Source organism: Vitis riparia, chromosome 16 (assembly GCF_004353265.1).
Source record: "Vitis riparia cultivar Riparia Gloire de Montpellier isolate 1030 chromosome 16, EGFV_Vit.rip_1.0, whole genome shotgun sequence".
In the NCBI taxonomy this organism is placed as follows: domain Eukaryota; kingdom Viridiplantae; phylum Streptophyta; class Magnoliopsida; order Vitales; family Vitaceae; genus Vitis; species Vitis riparia.
This window is the reverse complement of record NC_048446.1, coordinates 17,825,839-17,840,169: the sequence shown is the minus strand read 5'-3', so window position 1 is coordinate 17,840,169 and position 14,331 is coordinate 17,825,839. Positions and strand designations below refer to the sequence as shown.

The 14,331-nt window shown below is 28.9% G+C and overlaps 2 protein-coding genes across 3 annotated transcripts; one reads left to right on the top strand and one right to left on the bottom strand.

Annotated features, from left to right (window-relative positions):
* The first annotated feature begins 1,540 nt into the window (after nt 1–1,540).
* Nucleotides 1,541–3,123, top strand: LOC117934197 (25.3 kDa vesicle transport protein). Of its 2 annotated transcripts, XM_034855837.1 has the most exons (5): nt 1,541–1,885; nt 2,025–2,185; nt 2,374–2,517; nt 2,616–2,683; nt 2,773–3,123. In XM_034855837.1, exons 1-5 carry the CDS (start codon nt 1,689–1,691, stop codon nt 2,881–2,883), a joined length of 681 nt encoding a protein of 226 aa, XP_034711728.1. In that variant the 5' UTR covers nt 1,541–1,688; the 3' UTR covers nt 2,884–3,123. The 2 variants fall into 2 exon arrangements, with proteins under 2 accessions (XP_034711728.1, XP_034711729.1); XM_034855838.1 differs by lacking the exon at nt 2,616–2,683.
* Nucleotides 3,124–3,391: 268 nt separating this feature from the next.
* LOC117934123 (transcription factor LAF1-like) lies at nt 3,392–5,370 on the bottom strand. The gene is made up of 3 exons (XM_034855744.1): nt 5,049–5,370; nt 4,487–4,616; nt 3,392–4,110 (listed from the first exon to the last, which is right to left on the bottom strand). The coding sequence occupies exons 1-3, from the start codon at nt 5,188–5,190 to the stop codon at nt 3,486–3,488; spliced, it is 897 nt and encodes a 298-aa protein (XP_034711635.1). The 5' UTR covers nt 5,191–5,370; the 3' UTR covers nt 3,392–3,485.
* Between the last annotated feature and the right edge of the window lie 8,961 nt (nt 5,371–14,331).

Here is a 14,331-nt window from a genome sequence, read left to right as displayed (position 1 = left end):
TTTATAATGGTTTTATAATTGCCTATGTCCACTCTCTTTAGCTTCTTCTTAAGCTTGAAGGTATTTTCTCTAATCCAAGAGCTCTTCCTAAACTGAAATTCTTCAATGTAAAGATACAAGATTTATCTTTAAAAAAAAATGGTTCCTTCTTTTTTTTTTTTCTGATAAAAGAGTGGTTTTGCATTATGGTCGATCTTCCTAACATACATTTAATTAATGAATAATCAAATTTAATAATTTTTTTTCTCGTGATCAAAATTCGAACCTTATGCTAAAAAACATATCAATAATTTTTTTTCCCATTTGCTTTTGGTTATGAATATATCATTCAAATGAGTGTAAGCTATGTATTAATATGAATAGTTTCTTCATGTCTTTATGGCTATAAGAAAATATGAATTTACACATCTTGCAATATGTATTATCCACGTATTGGAGGATGCTTTTTATGAGCTTACTAGAGAATTGAAACTCTTCAGAAATTAATGCTCCTTTTAATAGAACTAAAGAAGTAAAATGAAAAGGATGTGCAAGGTGTCCATTCTTTAAATGCTCCATTTATAACATGGATGAGTACTTTCCTTTCATGCTACTATTTCCTACCAGCAAGACATCTTAAATATATTTTTCTATAGAAAAAGGGGTTTTTTCTTTTTTCTTTTTTATTAAATTATTATTTTTTTAAATAAAATCTTCTTTGATAGTATAGAAAAATGTAATTTTTGAAACTAGTTTTAATTAAGCTGCATCAAATGGAAAAGAAAGGAAAAAACATCTCACTCCATTAAATTCTATCAAAATATGCACTTGTATATTCTCAATTATACCATTTATGGAAATGAGAAACCAATTTGAAATTTCTTTTAATATTAGTATTCAAATATTAGTGGGAACTAGTTTAGTATTTAATTGGTACTAAGAGAAAAAAAAATTGTTTTTTGAAGAGACTCATGCTCCTTTTGTTAAGTAATGGTAAATGGTTTGTTCGAGATTTTCTAACAATTTAATTATCTAATTTTTTTAGGTTTTCAGTTTCATTCATTTTTTGATCATTTGATCATGTTTGATTCCTAAAAAGTATTAAGGAAAGAAAAATGTGTTAGGAAAAATTATTTTTTCTTACTTGACTGTAATATAAAAAATAAGAAAAAAATCAAATATATTTAAAATTAATTAGAAATTGATGTATTTTTAAATCATTTAATCTTTATCTTGAATAAATATATTAAATAAAATGAGTTTAAAATAATATATAAACATGGAAATGTTAGGGTGCTTTTCCTTGAAGATAGAATGAATAAAATATCTTTCATTTTATTGTGCACATGTTTATATATAAATATGCTATTGAATGTATTGAAGAAGCCATTTGACATGTCATTTTCAAAAATCAATTATTTACCTTCCTGAATGATACTTTCGCAGACAAACCTGAACAAGGTAAAAGCAGGAGATGAAAAAGTAAAGGAGAAAGGAAATGGAAGCTCTCTGATCTAGTGCCTTAACTAATTTTGCCACCTTCTTAACAATTTAGGGGTTTTCTTCCCCACCCACGTTCTCTTTTGCACACCCAAGGAATAACTTCATCTCCAAGTTCCCTCACTTTTTCCCTATAAAGGCCTTTCCCTTTCAAACTCTCAACCCACCAAAAACCCTACTTGATAGCCATTGATTTTGTCCATTTTGGAATGGTTAAGCTAACAATAGTTGGAAGGGTAAGCGATGGGCTTCCTCTAGCTCAAGGTCTTAGGTACCAAAATGATGAGGAGAATGAGAATTTCTTATGTTACAAGCAACAAGCAGAGTTCATCCTCAAAGAAATCTCAAGAGGAGCCTTGTCACCTTCAAAGATGACCATCCACATTGATCATTACCATTGTTTCAAGTAACCCTTTTTTTTTTTTATATACTTTTCCATTACTCTCCAATAGATAGTAATTCAATTTTCTCACTGATTTATGCCTTCAAATGTTTATATATATATATATTTTTTTTTTTCTTTTACTTGTTTAATTGGTATTAAGCTACTTGGTTGAGAATGGACATTGCTTCATCACATTATGCGATTCTTCATATCCAAGAAAACTAGCTTTCCACTATCTGCAAGATTTGCAAAAGGAGTTTGAGAAGTTTGATATTGGCCTCATGGAGAAAATTACAAAACCATACAGCTTTGTTAGATTTGGTAATCTCCAGTAACTATGACATTGATCTCTTGCATTCACTTGTAATGTTTGGCTGCTGAGAAAATGAATTAAAAAGATAAAAAAGAAGAGAATTCCATATTCCTCTATTGTCCTTCATCTTCATGGCAGCTGAATAAAAATGCTTCTGAGAGGTTGAATTTTTTGGTGTGGCTGCTTTGGCTTGCAGATGGCATTATTGGGAATATTAGAAAGCAATATATAGATACAAGAACGCAGGCCAATCTGTCGAAGCTAAATGCTAATCGTGGACAAGATCTTGATATCATTGCAAAACACATGTCTGAAATCATACAAAAAGGACCAAAATCAGGTGAGTTCCATCTCCAATGCTGGGTATGCTTCTGTTGATTTTGCTTGTTAATTTTTGAGTATGCAAAAAATCCGTAAATTTTTTCGGAAAATGATCAGAAATCTCAGAAAGAATGTCTGTGACTCCACGAACAGTTTCACCAATATGGAGTTCACCATTTCTTAAGGTGCGTATGTGTAGGCCTAGAAAATGGACATAAATTTTCTTCTGTCCTTCCCACAATTCTTCAGCTATTTTCTTTTTCTTTTTATGCAGGTCATTGCTTTGAAATGGACAGCTATCACCCTCATTGTAGTTGTTGCTGTTATTCTATTATGGGGCAGCTTAATCCTTACAGAGAACTTCAGTTACGAGTTCATAAAATAGCTGAAACCTTAGGATTTACAACAACAAAATACGATACAACGATCTGCCATGGGGCTTGTTTGTGAAGAAAGCTTCATTTTCACATTCACATAATCATGATCTGCATGTTCATCTATCAAACAGATTTATCTTGCATTCGAACTTTCTTGTATTTGGTGTAGAGCAGGTAAAGCCTGGACATGGTCATACCGTATTGATATCAAAATTTCAATGGTTTGAATATATCAAGTATAAGGTCAATGCAGCTATATAGAAATTTTAGACCAAAGTTCGCTTGTTTTCTTTTTGAATTGATCATCTTGATATGTAGAAATTAATTCAATGCAGTGGCCTTAATTTCACTCAAGGAAAATAATATATAAATCTAAGGCAAGGAGCAAGTAGGTGAATCAAAATGGATTCTGAGAAAGAAATTACAGAAGAAAAAAGACATTTCTGTTAACTTCTCCAAAGAATCATCAGATCAAAGACAGCAATATTTAGGAAAGCTACTTCGAAGTATAGAACATTGTAAGAAGCATACCATATGGATGCAAGTTTTATTAATCACAGTGATTAGAAGTCATTCTTCCTTGAAGTTGCTTTTAAAAAATGACCCTTCATCAGTACATTACATGGCCGTTCATGTTGAAATCACTGCATATTTCATCCCCATACACAAAATCACATATCCCACTTCCCGGAGTCTGGCTCTCGAACTTAAATTGCGGCGAAAACATGTCACTGGACGAATCATTGCTTAGGCCACGGTGCAATTCACCTCCATATGACTCCTCGTTCGGTAGGAAACCATGCGTGAAATTGTCTTGAAAGGTTGGATCATGCTGATCAAGAGTATCCTTGGAAATAACTGACTCGCCCGAATTAACAAAGAGCTGGCCATAAATATGGTCAAGAGAAAGCCACTCTGCGAATAAAATCTTCGGCAAGGGGCTTTCCTGCGTGTCCACTCTAGGACAGTCCAACATCTGTGGAATGGACTGATCAGTATCTGTTGAAGATGATCCTTTCATGTTTTCAAACGATTCGAAACCCGGAAATTGGATTGATGGCTTTTCTTGTGAAGTTGAAGAATCAATGCTCTGTGAGTTAGAGTTGATGCATTGGGAGTTCATATGAACTTCCATTTCCTGAGCTTTCACCACTTTCTTCTTGAGACATGAATGCCAGTAGTTCTTAATCTCATTATCAGTTCTTCCAGGAAAATTCTGCGCTATCTGAGACCACCTGATCAATGAAAATATTGATAAATTCAATCATTTCAATACAAAATAAGGAACATCCACAACCAAGAATTGAGTTTCTCATGGAAAACAGTTTCTGTCCCTCAACAAAATTTGTGAAAGATATAAGGAACATTGGGAATGGTTCTTTCATCCTCAAAATTAAAACCTAGTGGGCCTCTAACCGGGGCCATTAATTCTCTAGCTGGTTGTAATTTAACTATCATATCATTGACTAAAACTTCACCCAAAAATCAACCTTGCCTTTCTTAAATTTCAACTATTGACCCCAGTAGGATGAGTTAATTCTAGAACACTCATGGTTCTCCTACAAGCAGGCACATGCTTATACCATGCATCTTTGAGTATTAGTCCCTTACTTGTTGCCTAACAAGCGATGAAGGGCCATGATCGTCTCTTCCTCCTCGATCGTAAACATCCCGCGTTTTAATCCTGGTCTTAAGTAGTTAATCCACCTTAATCTGCAGCTCTTTCCATTCCTTTGCAAACCTGCAATGCACCACAAGGTCAATGAATCAAGGCATATTAGTGCTAGACCAACATGTGATCATATGGTATGTAACATGCAACAATGGCACTAAAAGAACATATGAGTGGCATGATACCCGCCGTTAGATCGATTACTGTGATAAATATCAAAATATTAGGGTTAGTTTGAATGCATTCAAGAAAAGAAAAAGAGCTTCTATGAAAGCTTGGTTAGGATTAAAAAAAAGGGCCCTACTGGTAAGAATTTTCAGGGAAAAACTCAGAAGAAAATTTACATGATTTATGAGTGCATTTTATTCCATAAAGCAGTGGGAAAATTATGCCAAAACATATGATTTTCCAAGAAGCTATGATGCGCAATATCTACAACATAGAGGGTTGTCGGCAATGGCAATATGGGCTGTTCATACGATGGTGGCCCAGTTGACTCACCGGCGTTAACAGGGACGGAGCTCCAGCAGCCATGGCCATATTTGAGGACATAGTTTCTGAGCCTAGCATCTTCTTCCGGTGACCATAACCCCTTTCGGTGTTTGGGCTTTATCTTCGACTTCTCCAATGAATTACACCCCATTCAATTCAGAGATATGAGAAGTAACCCTTAAGCTTAATTTGCAGCTTATGAGTTATAAGAATGTAAGAAATTTGACAGAAGAGAAAAAGAGAGTATGTCTGATGAGGGTATGAAGAGGAGAGCAATGGACAGCCGACCATAAAGGCTATAGATTTAAAGGAAAGGGCAGCTGAGGTCTGAGCCTTGAGAAAAGATTATGAAAGTTGCAAAGGTAATTGACCTTTTTGTTACCTAATTTAAGACGTGGTTTGGGGTTTTTATAGACCCATTAGGCCATCCATACCAATGGGATTCAGGCAGTCTGTACTAGCAAGAGATTATTCAATGATTAGTTGGATCAGTTATCTACAATATTGGCTCATTGACCACTAATTTTACTATGAATAAAAGTTTTTTTTTAATCATAAATTAAAATGTTCTCTTAGAAGACTTTTGTTTGATCAATCACAGAAAAGCTTAAAGGAGAAGATGGAACTGCACAATGTCTCTCTTGGCCATTAATCACTAGACTAACCCTATTTTATACATCTTCATAATATAACATAAGATATCAATTAATTATTCATTGAAAAATATTAGAAAATTTTGTTTCCCACTAGACTAAGTAAGTTACATCACAAACTATACAAAATTTACAAATTTCTCTAAATTATTAACCATAATGGACAGTTCCCTTTCTTGTAATTTTAATTGGCATTTTTAAATTTGCTTGTTCGAAAATAAAAAAGTATAAGCACGAGATGTGAAGAAAGTCAAATCAAATTTATATATCTTGTCTTTCTGTTTTTTTTGTCTTTCCTCTCTTTTCTTCGTCGGAAAGCTCTCTTTTCTAATCAAAGGCTCCTTTGAAAAGTCCAGTAAAATTTCAACACCAATTAAAGATGTAGAAAAAAAATCTTACCAGATGTCATTACCAGCCGCACATTTTCTTTGATTTTTCTTTTCCTAATTTCTTGTGAACTTTAATTCGTTTATTTTTCTACTCTTTTTTATAACTTATTATAAAAATTTTACTAAATAAAAAAATAAAAATATTTAAGTGGTTTTTAATTTTATTTTTTTACTTAATTTTAAATCAAACTTAAAAATAATAGTATTTAATAATATTAAGTATTAAGTTGTTTGTTTTTGTATATTTTTATTAAGAAATAAAAAGTAAAAAAAATCAATATATTATTTTTTTATTTAGAAAAAATTAAATATTTTAGTTTTTTTTAACCAGTCAAATATTTATATTAAGTTATAAAAAAGTAGAAAAACAAATAACTTAAAGTTTAAAAACAAATTGATTTGAGTAAAAAGTTAAAAAAAAAAAAAAAAAAAACACTTTGTAAATTTTTCTAAATGAAAAAAATAGCATATATATATATATATATATATATATATATATATATATATATATATATATATATATATATATATTAACTTTTTAATGCTTAATAAAAGTAAAATATTACAAAAATAAATAATTTAATACTTAATACTATTAAATATTATTTAGTTTTAAATTCTATTTAGAATTAAGTAAAAAAAAAACATTTAGGAAGTGATGTAATTTACTATGATTTCGTTTTTTATAATTAAGTATCTGATTAATTATAACAAAATAGCATTTCCACTAATCATCATTTAATAAATCTCATTAAATATTTTATTTTAATTATCAAATTGTTAATGAAAAATGTAGAAAATCATGATGGGAAAATGCACAACACCACCCAAATTGAATACTTTTCATGTTTTTTTTTTCCCAATCTTTATTTGCCAAATATCATTGCTATGATTGAAAAAATCTCTTTATTTTGATTGCAATAAAATGAATTAATGTTTTAATAAAGCCAACAACAACACAATCATTCACCAATCCTTGATATCTCCACTTCAATAATTCATATAAACAGGAGAATCAATGGACAAGGTAAAAATAAAATAAAATAAAATAAAATTAAAACCCTTGACAGATTGTATTTGTAATTAAAAATTAATAAAAATTATAAAAATTATTAAAAAATGTCACGCATGGCTCCTGCAATTAGAATATTAAAAGGCTTTGTAGACTGAATAAACTAATATCATCATGTCAACCCCATTCTCCCATTCGCCAAGGGAGAATTATCAAAGCCCATCACTAGCCCCATCAAAAATATTTTTCACATTTTCAAATTAAGAATAAATTAAATAAATCCCACCTGACCTATTTTTCATACTCCACGTGTCAAAAAGTAGGTTTACATTTGTTAGTCAAACACATGTTTATAGACTTTTAAGCCATGGAAAATTTTTTATGCTCCTGCTTGCACTCAAGTTTGTAATATTTGATTTTTGTAAGTAAGATTCCATCTTAAATTCAATGGGGTTGTGACTAAAATATGGTAAAAGAAGCAACCGACACTTTTCTTTAACTAGAACAAAATTATTATGCCTTCCACAATCAACCCAACCTTTTCCAACCAGGAAAGCTAATGCTAAAGTTATTACTCTAATCAGATTTTGGTATTAATCATATTTTTAGAAATTAATGGACTAACCAACATAATTATCAATTTTTGACTTTTATTAAAAACATGAATTTTTGAATGGTATTTAATTTTTTTTATTGATTTTTATTCATATTTTAAATAAATTCACATATTTTCAAACTTCAACGCTATGTTTCATTTTGAAAAATTTGAGATAAAATGTAATAAAAAATGTAAAGAAAGAAAAATAAAAAAACAAAAACAAATTACTTTTAAATGTTATTACAGACCCATTTCACTTATGTTTTTTTTTTTTTTTTTTTTTTATCATTATATAAAAATAAAATAATTTTAAAATACATAAAATTTTAATTTTTACTTTTCATGATAAAATTAAATATAAAAAATTATTTTTTTAATATTTTTTTCTTTCCCTAAATACTTTTCTTATGGAACTAAATGTAGTCTAAAAAAAAAAAAAACAAACAAATTATAGTTATATTATATGGGTAAATGGTATGATTTTTAGACTGGAATTTTAGTGCTTGGTGCAGGTAGGACTAGGAAGGGTTAGGTTTAAATGTTGAACCCTTCAATGATTTCTATTTTATTTCTTTGCCTTTAGTAGTTACGACTAGTTGAATTGTGAAATGAGTCCAATAAAAACATACCTTTAGATGAAAATGCGTTACTCATAGCTTAAATTATGAAAACGTGAACCAACCCTAATTAATTAATACTCCCATTTACAATGACTCTCCCAAAAGAATCTCACTTTAAGGAGCATGACTTCTATATTCACATTAGAAATCCAAAAAGCCCAATATTTTGGTGCAACAATCCCTCTCACATTAAAGAAAGAATCAATCAAAGACTTAGACCTTGGGTAAACTATATTATAAGACCATTGCTGATGGTGTCCCTCATTTGATACTTCTTTCTAAGAAGACCTTGATTTGCTCCCCTGCCAGAGTACATGTATCGAATGGTATATATGTTGTAGAAGCTTGTTTATATATTATTAACTTACTTTCTGATATGATTAAAGATATTAGATGCGATAATGACCCAATAATAAATTTTTAGGCCCCAAGCCAGCTGTTCATTAGTATGGTCGGTATTGAAGTGTAGGAAACTTCCATTGGATTTTTAGGTATTGACTTTGGTGATGTTGTTACTAAATATGTAAGTAGGTGATGTTGTTTTAATAAGTCAAATGACCTTAAAATTGTCACATAAATGAGTAATTATGATGCACACTTTACGTCATTAGGTAATGTAACACACTAATGGTTGTGCATTTCTTTGAATTATTTAATATAATTCCATGTCTCTTAGATGATTGAAGTTCCATTAAATATATATAAGTTTATTTATTTATTTATTTATTATTATTATTATCTATTTTTTTATAACTATATTTGGTTCTTAAAAAGTATTAAGGTTATGTTTGGTTTCTGAAAAATTTGAGAAAAAATGTAAAGGAGAAAAAATAGAGAGGAAAGGTGGGAGGAAAGAAAAAATAAGAGAAAAATTAAAATAAATCCAAAGTTAATAAATTATTTTAAATAATAAAATACATAAACTTCTAATTAACTTTAATTATATTTTATTTTCTTTTTTATTTTTCATTGTGAAATCAAATATGAAAAAAATATTTTTTTTTAATATTTTTTTTCTTAGTACTTTTCGATAACCAAACACAATCCAAAGAAACAAATAATATTAAGAAAAATGGTTTTTTATGTCTGATTTTATTATGAAATATATAAAAGAAAATCAAATATAATTAAAATTAATTAAAAATTATATATTTTAAAATTATATAACCTTTTTTTAATAGAGGAAAATAAGTTAAATAAATTTTAAAAAATATATATAAATAATTTATTGATTTTGAATCTATTTTTTTTTTCTTTGTTTTTTCTTTCCTTTTATCTTTTTTTTTTTTTTTTTTTTTCACATTTTCTCTCAAAATTTTCAGAAATCAAACATGGCCCATATGCCTATTTTTTATATAACGGAAAATAAGTGAAATAGACTAAAAAAGAACATATAAAAATAATTTGTTGACTTAATTTTTTTTTTAAAATTATTTTCCATTTGTTCTCTCCATTTTCTTTTAAAATTTGAAGGAACTAATCATAGCCCTTACGAAGGGCAAAGGTGTACATAGATCCCTCAAGCCAAAAAGTTTATACTTGTCACATATCTTGATGTCGCTTACCTTATGTCTTTTGCAAGTGACTATGCAACACAAAAATATATTAATAAGATTCTGAGTTCAATGAAGTAATGGACGGAATTATTGTATTGAGTTGAAGGACCACCATCTATAAAAGCCCTCAATGTCAACCCATGTTCTATAAATCAACAATCAATCATCACAACACATTGATCGAGACTAATACAAAGTTTTTTATATGGAAAGTGATAGTGTATGCCCTCGTATGATAGTATAAAGTCTAGATTCATCCACGTATATATGTCTTTTCTTGAGCCACAAATATACATACATTCTTACGCCATTGCATGAAGAATTAGTTTGCTTCTGCTCTTTGAGTGAATAAACCCATCTTCACACTGCATCAAAGCCCTTCTTTTGATTTAAATATGAAGTTTTTTTTTTTTTTTTGTTTAATTTGAGCTTATGGTCATTTTTCTTGACAACACAATGAAATTTTAATTTTGCATGATGATGAAAATTGAAATGAGAAGAGCTTTTTTGAGTTGGATTTGCTATGTGCATATTCCTCTCATATTTTTAATATGTATAAGCTTGATTATGTGGCATGTTAGATAGGATGAGTTTGTTAGATTAAATACTTCTAGATTCCAATTTTCGGGAGCTTTTAGATTCCATTTTTGTGGATCTAGTTGGGGACTCAATCTTTTACCTGTATTTGAATTCATTTATATTTTTCCTCCATTCCTATTTTCTCGACACCCAAACATGGTTTGAGGGTAGGAATTCTATGTTATGATTGACTAATCAACTTTCATTCAGATGAAAGATCAATGAAGATGTGAAATATTCACATAAGCATATTGGTGATAAATTTCTCACCAATTATTTGTTTTAAGTTCTAGATCTTTTGATTTATTTTTTCTATATATGCTCTTAATTAACTGTCAATGCTTATTTGATTTTATTAATACTTGATCATCTATTCTTGATTTTATTGATATTTGATCGTCCATTCTCATTGAATTAAAGAACAAAGGATTTGGATAATTTGAATATATTTTAAGATATAAAACTAAGTATTGAATTCAAATTCTGCATTCAAATATGTCATTTGATTGAATTTATTCTTGGATTGGCTTTGATGCAAAAAATGAAGATTAATTTTATCATCTCTCAATGATTTTGAAATTTGAATTAATCCCACCTTAGGGATTCTCTAATTCTATAAATCCAATCAAAATATAAGGCTTACTTCAATGAATATGTCATCCTTTTGAAAAACATGCAAGGCTTCAATTAGAAAATAAACCCAATGTGAATAAAAAAATAATTCTAATAATAATAAAAATATATATTATGGTAAGTCGTTGAAGCCAGTAAATATAAATAATTTATTTTCTTATATGATTCAACACTAATATTGTGATTGATTTTCAATGAAAAGGACAAAGAGATTGAGAGTGATAACGACCCACTAATAAATTTAATTTTAACCCCCACGCCAGCCGCTCAATTGACCCGTGCTGAAGTGTTACAAACTCCATTAGATATTTAGGTACTGGCCTTGGTGATATTATAACTAATTAAATTTAAGTATATGGTATTTGTTTAATATGTCGAGTCACCTTGGAATTAATTTGTACAAAAATTAATAATTATGACACACCAAATACGTAATATTCTTCTTCTTCCTTTTTTTTTTTTTTTTGGAAATGTAATTTTAATTGTTTAGTATACCATTAGATGTTATTTGATATCCCACATCGAATAGGAGAAAAAGTTTTTGACGCATATAAGTATGAATTTCTTTTATTCTTATAAATATATTTTAAAGTCGTAAGAAACCTTTTAGATTATGAGGATCTATACTTAAAAATTGCACTCCCAAACCTAATAGTTTTGAGTTTCAAATTTTATTTTGTCATTTACCTTATGTATTTTTTCAAAGAAATTGATTCTAAGTAAGATTCTTTGGTTGAATGGAATAAATAATAATGGTATTATAGTTAATTGAAGGACCACCATATATCTAAATATAGGATGTCAACGCATATTTTATAAACTAAGAATCAATCATTGCCATACATTAATAAGAGCTAGCTAATATAAATTTTCTATATGAAAAGTGATGGTATATGCCTTGTATGATAGTATAAAATCTAGATTGATCTACGTATCCATGTTTTGTTACATACATAAAGACATTCTTACATACGTATGAAATATTAATTTATTGTTGTTTTTGTGTTTCGAGGTTGTGTTTGTTTATTCGTTTATCTAAAATTGGCTTAAATTTGAATGTTTTTTTAAGTGTTATGTTGTTTCTTTTCATCGATATTTGAAATACTATTAATGTTAAATCTATTTATTTTTACATATAAAAAACGTATATAACATAATTATTTTATCTTCTTATTTCAATTTAAAAATTAATAATTTGAAAAAAAAAAAAATTTTGTATGTTTTTGAATATCCGAAAAAAATAGAATTTATCACTATAATAAAACTTTAGAGTTATTAATTATGTGATTAATAGAAAATTAGTAATTACATTGTGGTTGGTTGGTAAAAAAATATTAGAAATTTTCTAAGTTAATACTCGGTTTTTATGTAGTGTATATTAATCATATTCATGAATTTGTATATGGAAATATGTATTCTATTATTGCGATTAATTTTTAAATTTTTTAATTTTGAAAAGAGTACCAAATATTAACCTTTTATTTTTCAAAATTAATTAAAATTATTGATTTTAGTAGATATTTAGGCGGATATGAGTTATGTTTTGGAGTTCTAATTAAAAGGACTTTTATTGAAGTTGATTTTTTTTTAAATATATATGGCAAATCCATCTCTAATTTAAATTTTATTATTTTTGATGTTTTTTGTTTTCATTTTCAAATAAGTTAATTAAAATTTTCAAATCCCATTTTTATTTTTAGTTTCATTTGAATGAAAAGTCAATGATTCTTGCTTCATTCATCAAGCAAACTTTTGTAACATTCAAATATAGACCTCATTAGAGGTGTAAAAAGATTCAGTTTAATTTTAAATGTTGATGACCTATTTGTCAAAGTCCATTTGGACCAATCACGATATACCAGGTGTCCAACAATGATATATAAACTCTACTATGACATGATCAATCATAGAGCACCACATGTCTTGATGTATAGGACTGCATGCTCAAGACTACTACTCTCCCCTTACATGACACATCTTGCGTTTGATCTTCAATGCAAAGGTAGATTCATGCTTTTCCTAATAGCTCTTATGCCATGGTGCTCCAAATATATTTACAGGTTACTCATGCCCATTAAACATGGATGCCTTCCTAATATGGTAGATATATACTAAGGGGATCTTTCCTACTTTACCTGCTAGTAAAGATGAACTACGTGCGCTTGAGAGGATTGACTGTTCCACTCTTGTCACAGTTGACACAATGCTCTGATATCAATACATCTTCCCAAGTTGGAAGTAATGCTCAAGGGGTTTGAAATGGATGAGACCCATTTAAGTGGTGGAGTTAGCCTTCCCACCATTGAGCACTTTGGGAATGGTTTAAGGGTCTTGGCTTGACTGTAATTAGAGTTGAAGAATCCCCAAGATAGGATTAGCAAACATCAAATCCGTCTCAGTTGAAACAAGAGGGAGGGGGCGCCATTGTGTCTTTATGGCATATGTCATCTTCTAAAGCTTTTCATATCATCATCGATCCAGTAATGTGGGAGTTACTATTTGGAGTACTACAAAAAGATTCACCTTCCTTCCAAACGAAAGAAAAACGAATTTCCTTCTCTCTTGGGTTTTTTGAGAAATAACTTCATGCTCTCTTGAATTCATTACATGATGTCACTCTCATTCTCTTCTAGTCTCTCTTGCCTCTCACCCTACTCTACTCTCTCCTCAAACTATTAACATTTAGAAATGATAATGAGACGACTTTTTTCGAGTACTCGTCTCATCCTACTCCTAATGAAAAGGGTTTGAGACAAGCTTGGAAAGCTTTTAAAATCCCAAGATTGGTTCAGATATGACTTGTCCCACCTTACCACGCCTTGATTATATATTATTTGAGTTTATTTCTTTTTTATTTTTCAAAATTTTTTAATATAATTAAAATATTACTTTTCATAAAAATAAATTATAAAATAATCATTTTTTTTTTATAAATCATATTTTTTTTAACAAAATTTATTTTTAAAAAAAATTAAATGAAGAAAGATAGGATGGGTATGAGAATTTCCTATACTGGTTCATTTCATTTATTTATTTATCTATTTAAAAAAAAATTTAAGAGGATGAGAATAGATATAAATAAATGGGATAGGCTTAAAATGGAGGTAACTCGTCTTAAACCCATCCTGTTGTCAACCCTATTAACACTCTACCATCTGATTGACCTTCTAACGATAAGAACTTTACACAAACAAAATTAAATAATATGTAAGTCATTTATTAAATTGATTTATTGAAATCATTTTGAACTTT

Excerpts from the sequence above, each read along its gene's own strand:
- LOC117934123 (XM_034855744.1), bottom strand. The coding sequence starts at position 5,190 with ATGGGGTGTAATTCATTGGAGAAGTCGAAGATAAAGCCCAAACACCGA. Across the intron at positions 4,617-5,048 it reads CTCCGTCCCTGTTAACGCCG|GTTTGCAAAGGAATGGAAAG; the intron begins GTGAGTCAACTG and ends GGTGCATTGCAG. Across the intron at positions 4,111-4,486 it reads CATCGCTTGTTAGGCAACAA|GTGGTCTCAGATAGCGCAGA; the intron begins GTAAGGGACTAA and ends TTCATTGATCAG.
- LOC117934197 (XM_034855837.1), top strand. The coding sequence starts at position 1,689 with ATGGTTAAGCTAACAATAGTTGGAAGGGTAAGCGATGGGCTTCCTCTA. Across the intron at positions 2,186-2,373 it reads ATACAGCTTTGTTAGATTTG|ATGGCATTATTGGGAATATT; the intron begins GTAATCTCCAGT and ends TTTGGCTTGCAG. Across the intron at positions 2,684-2,772 it reads GGAGTTCACCATTTCTTAAG|GTCATTGCTTTGAAATGGAC; the intron begins GTGCGTATGTGT and ends CTTTTTATGCAG.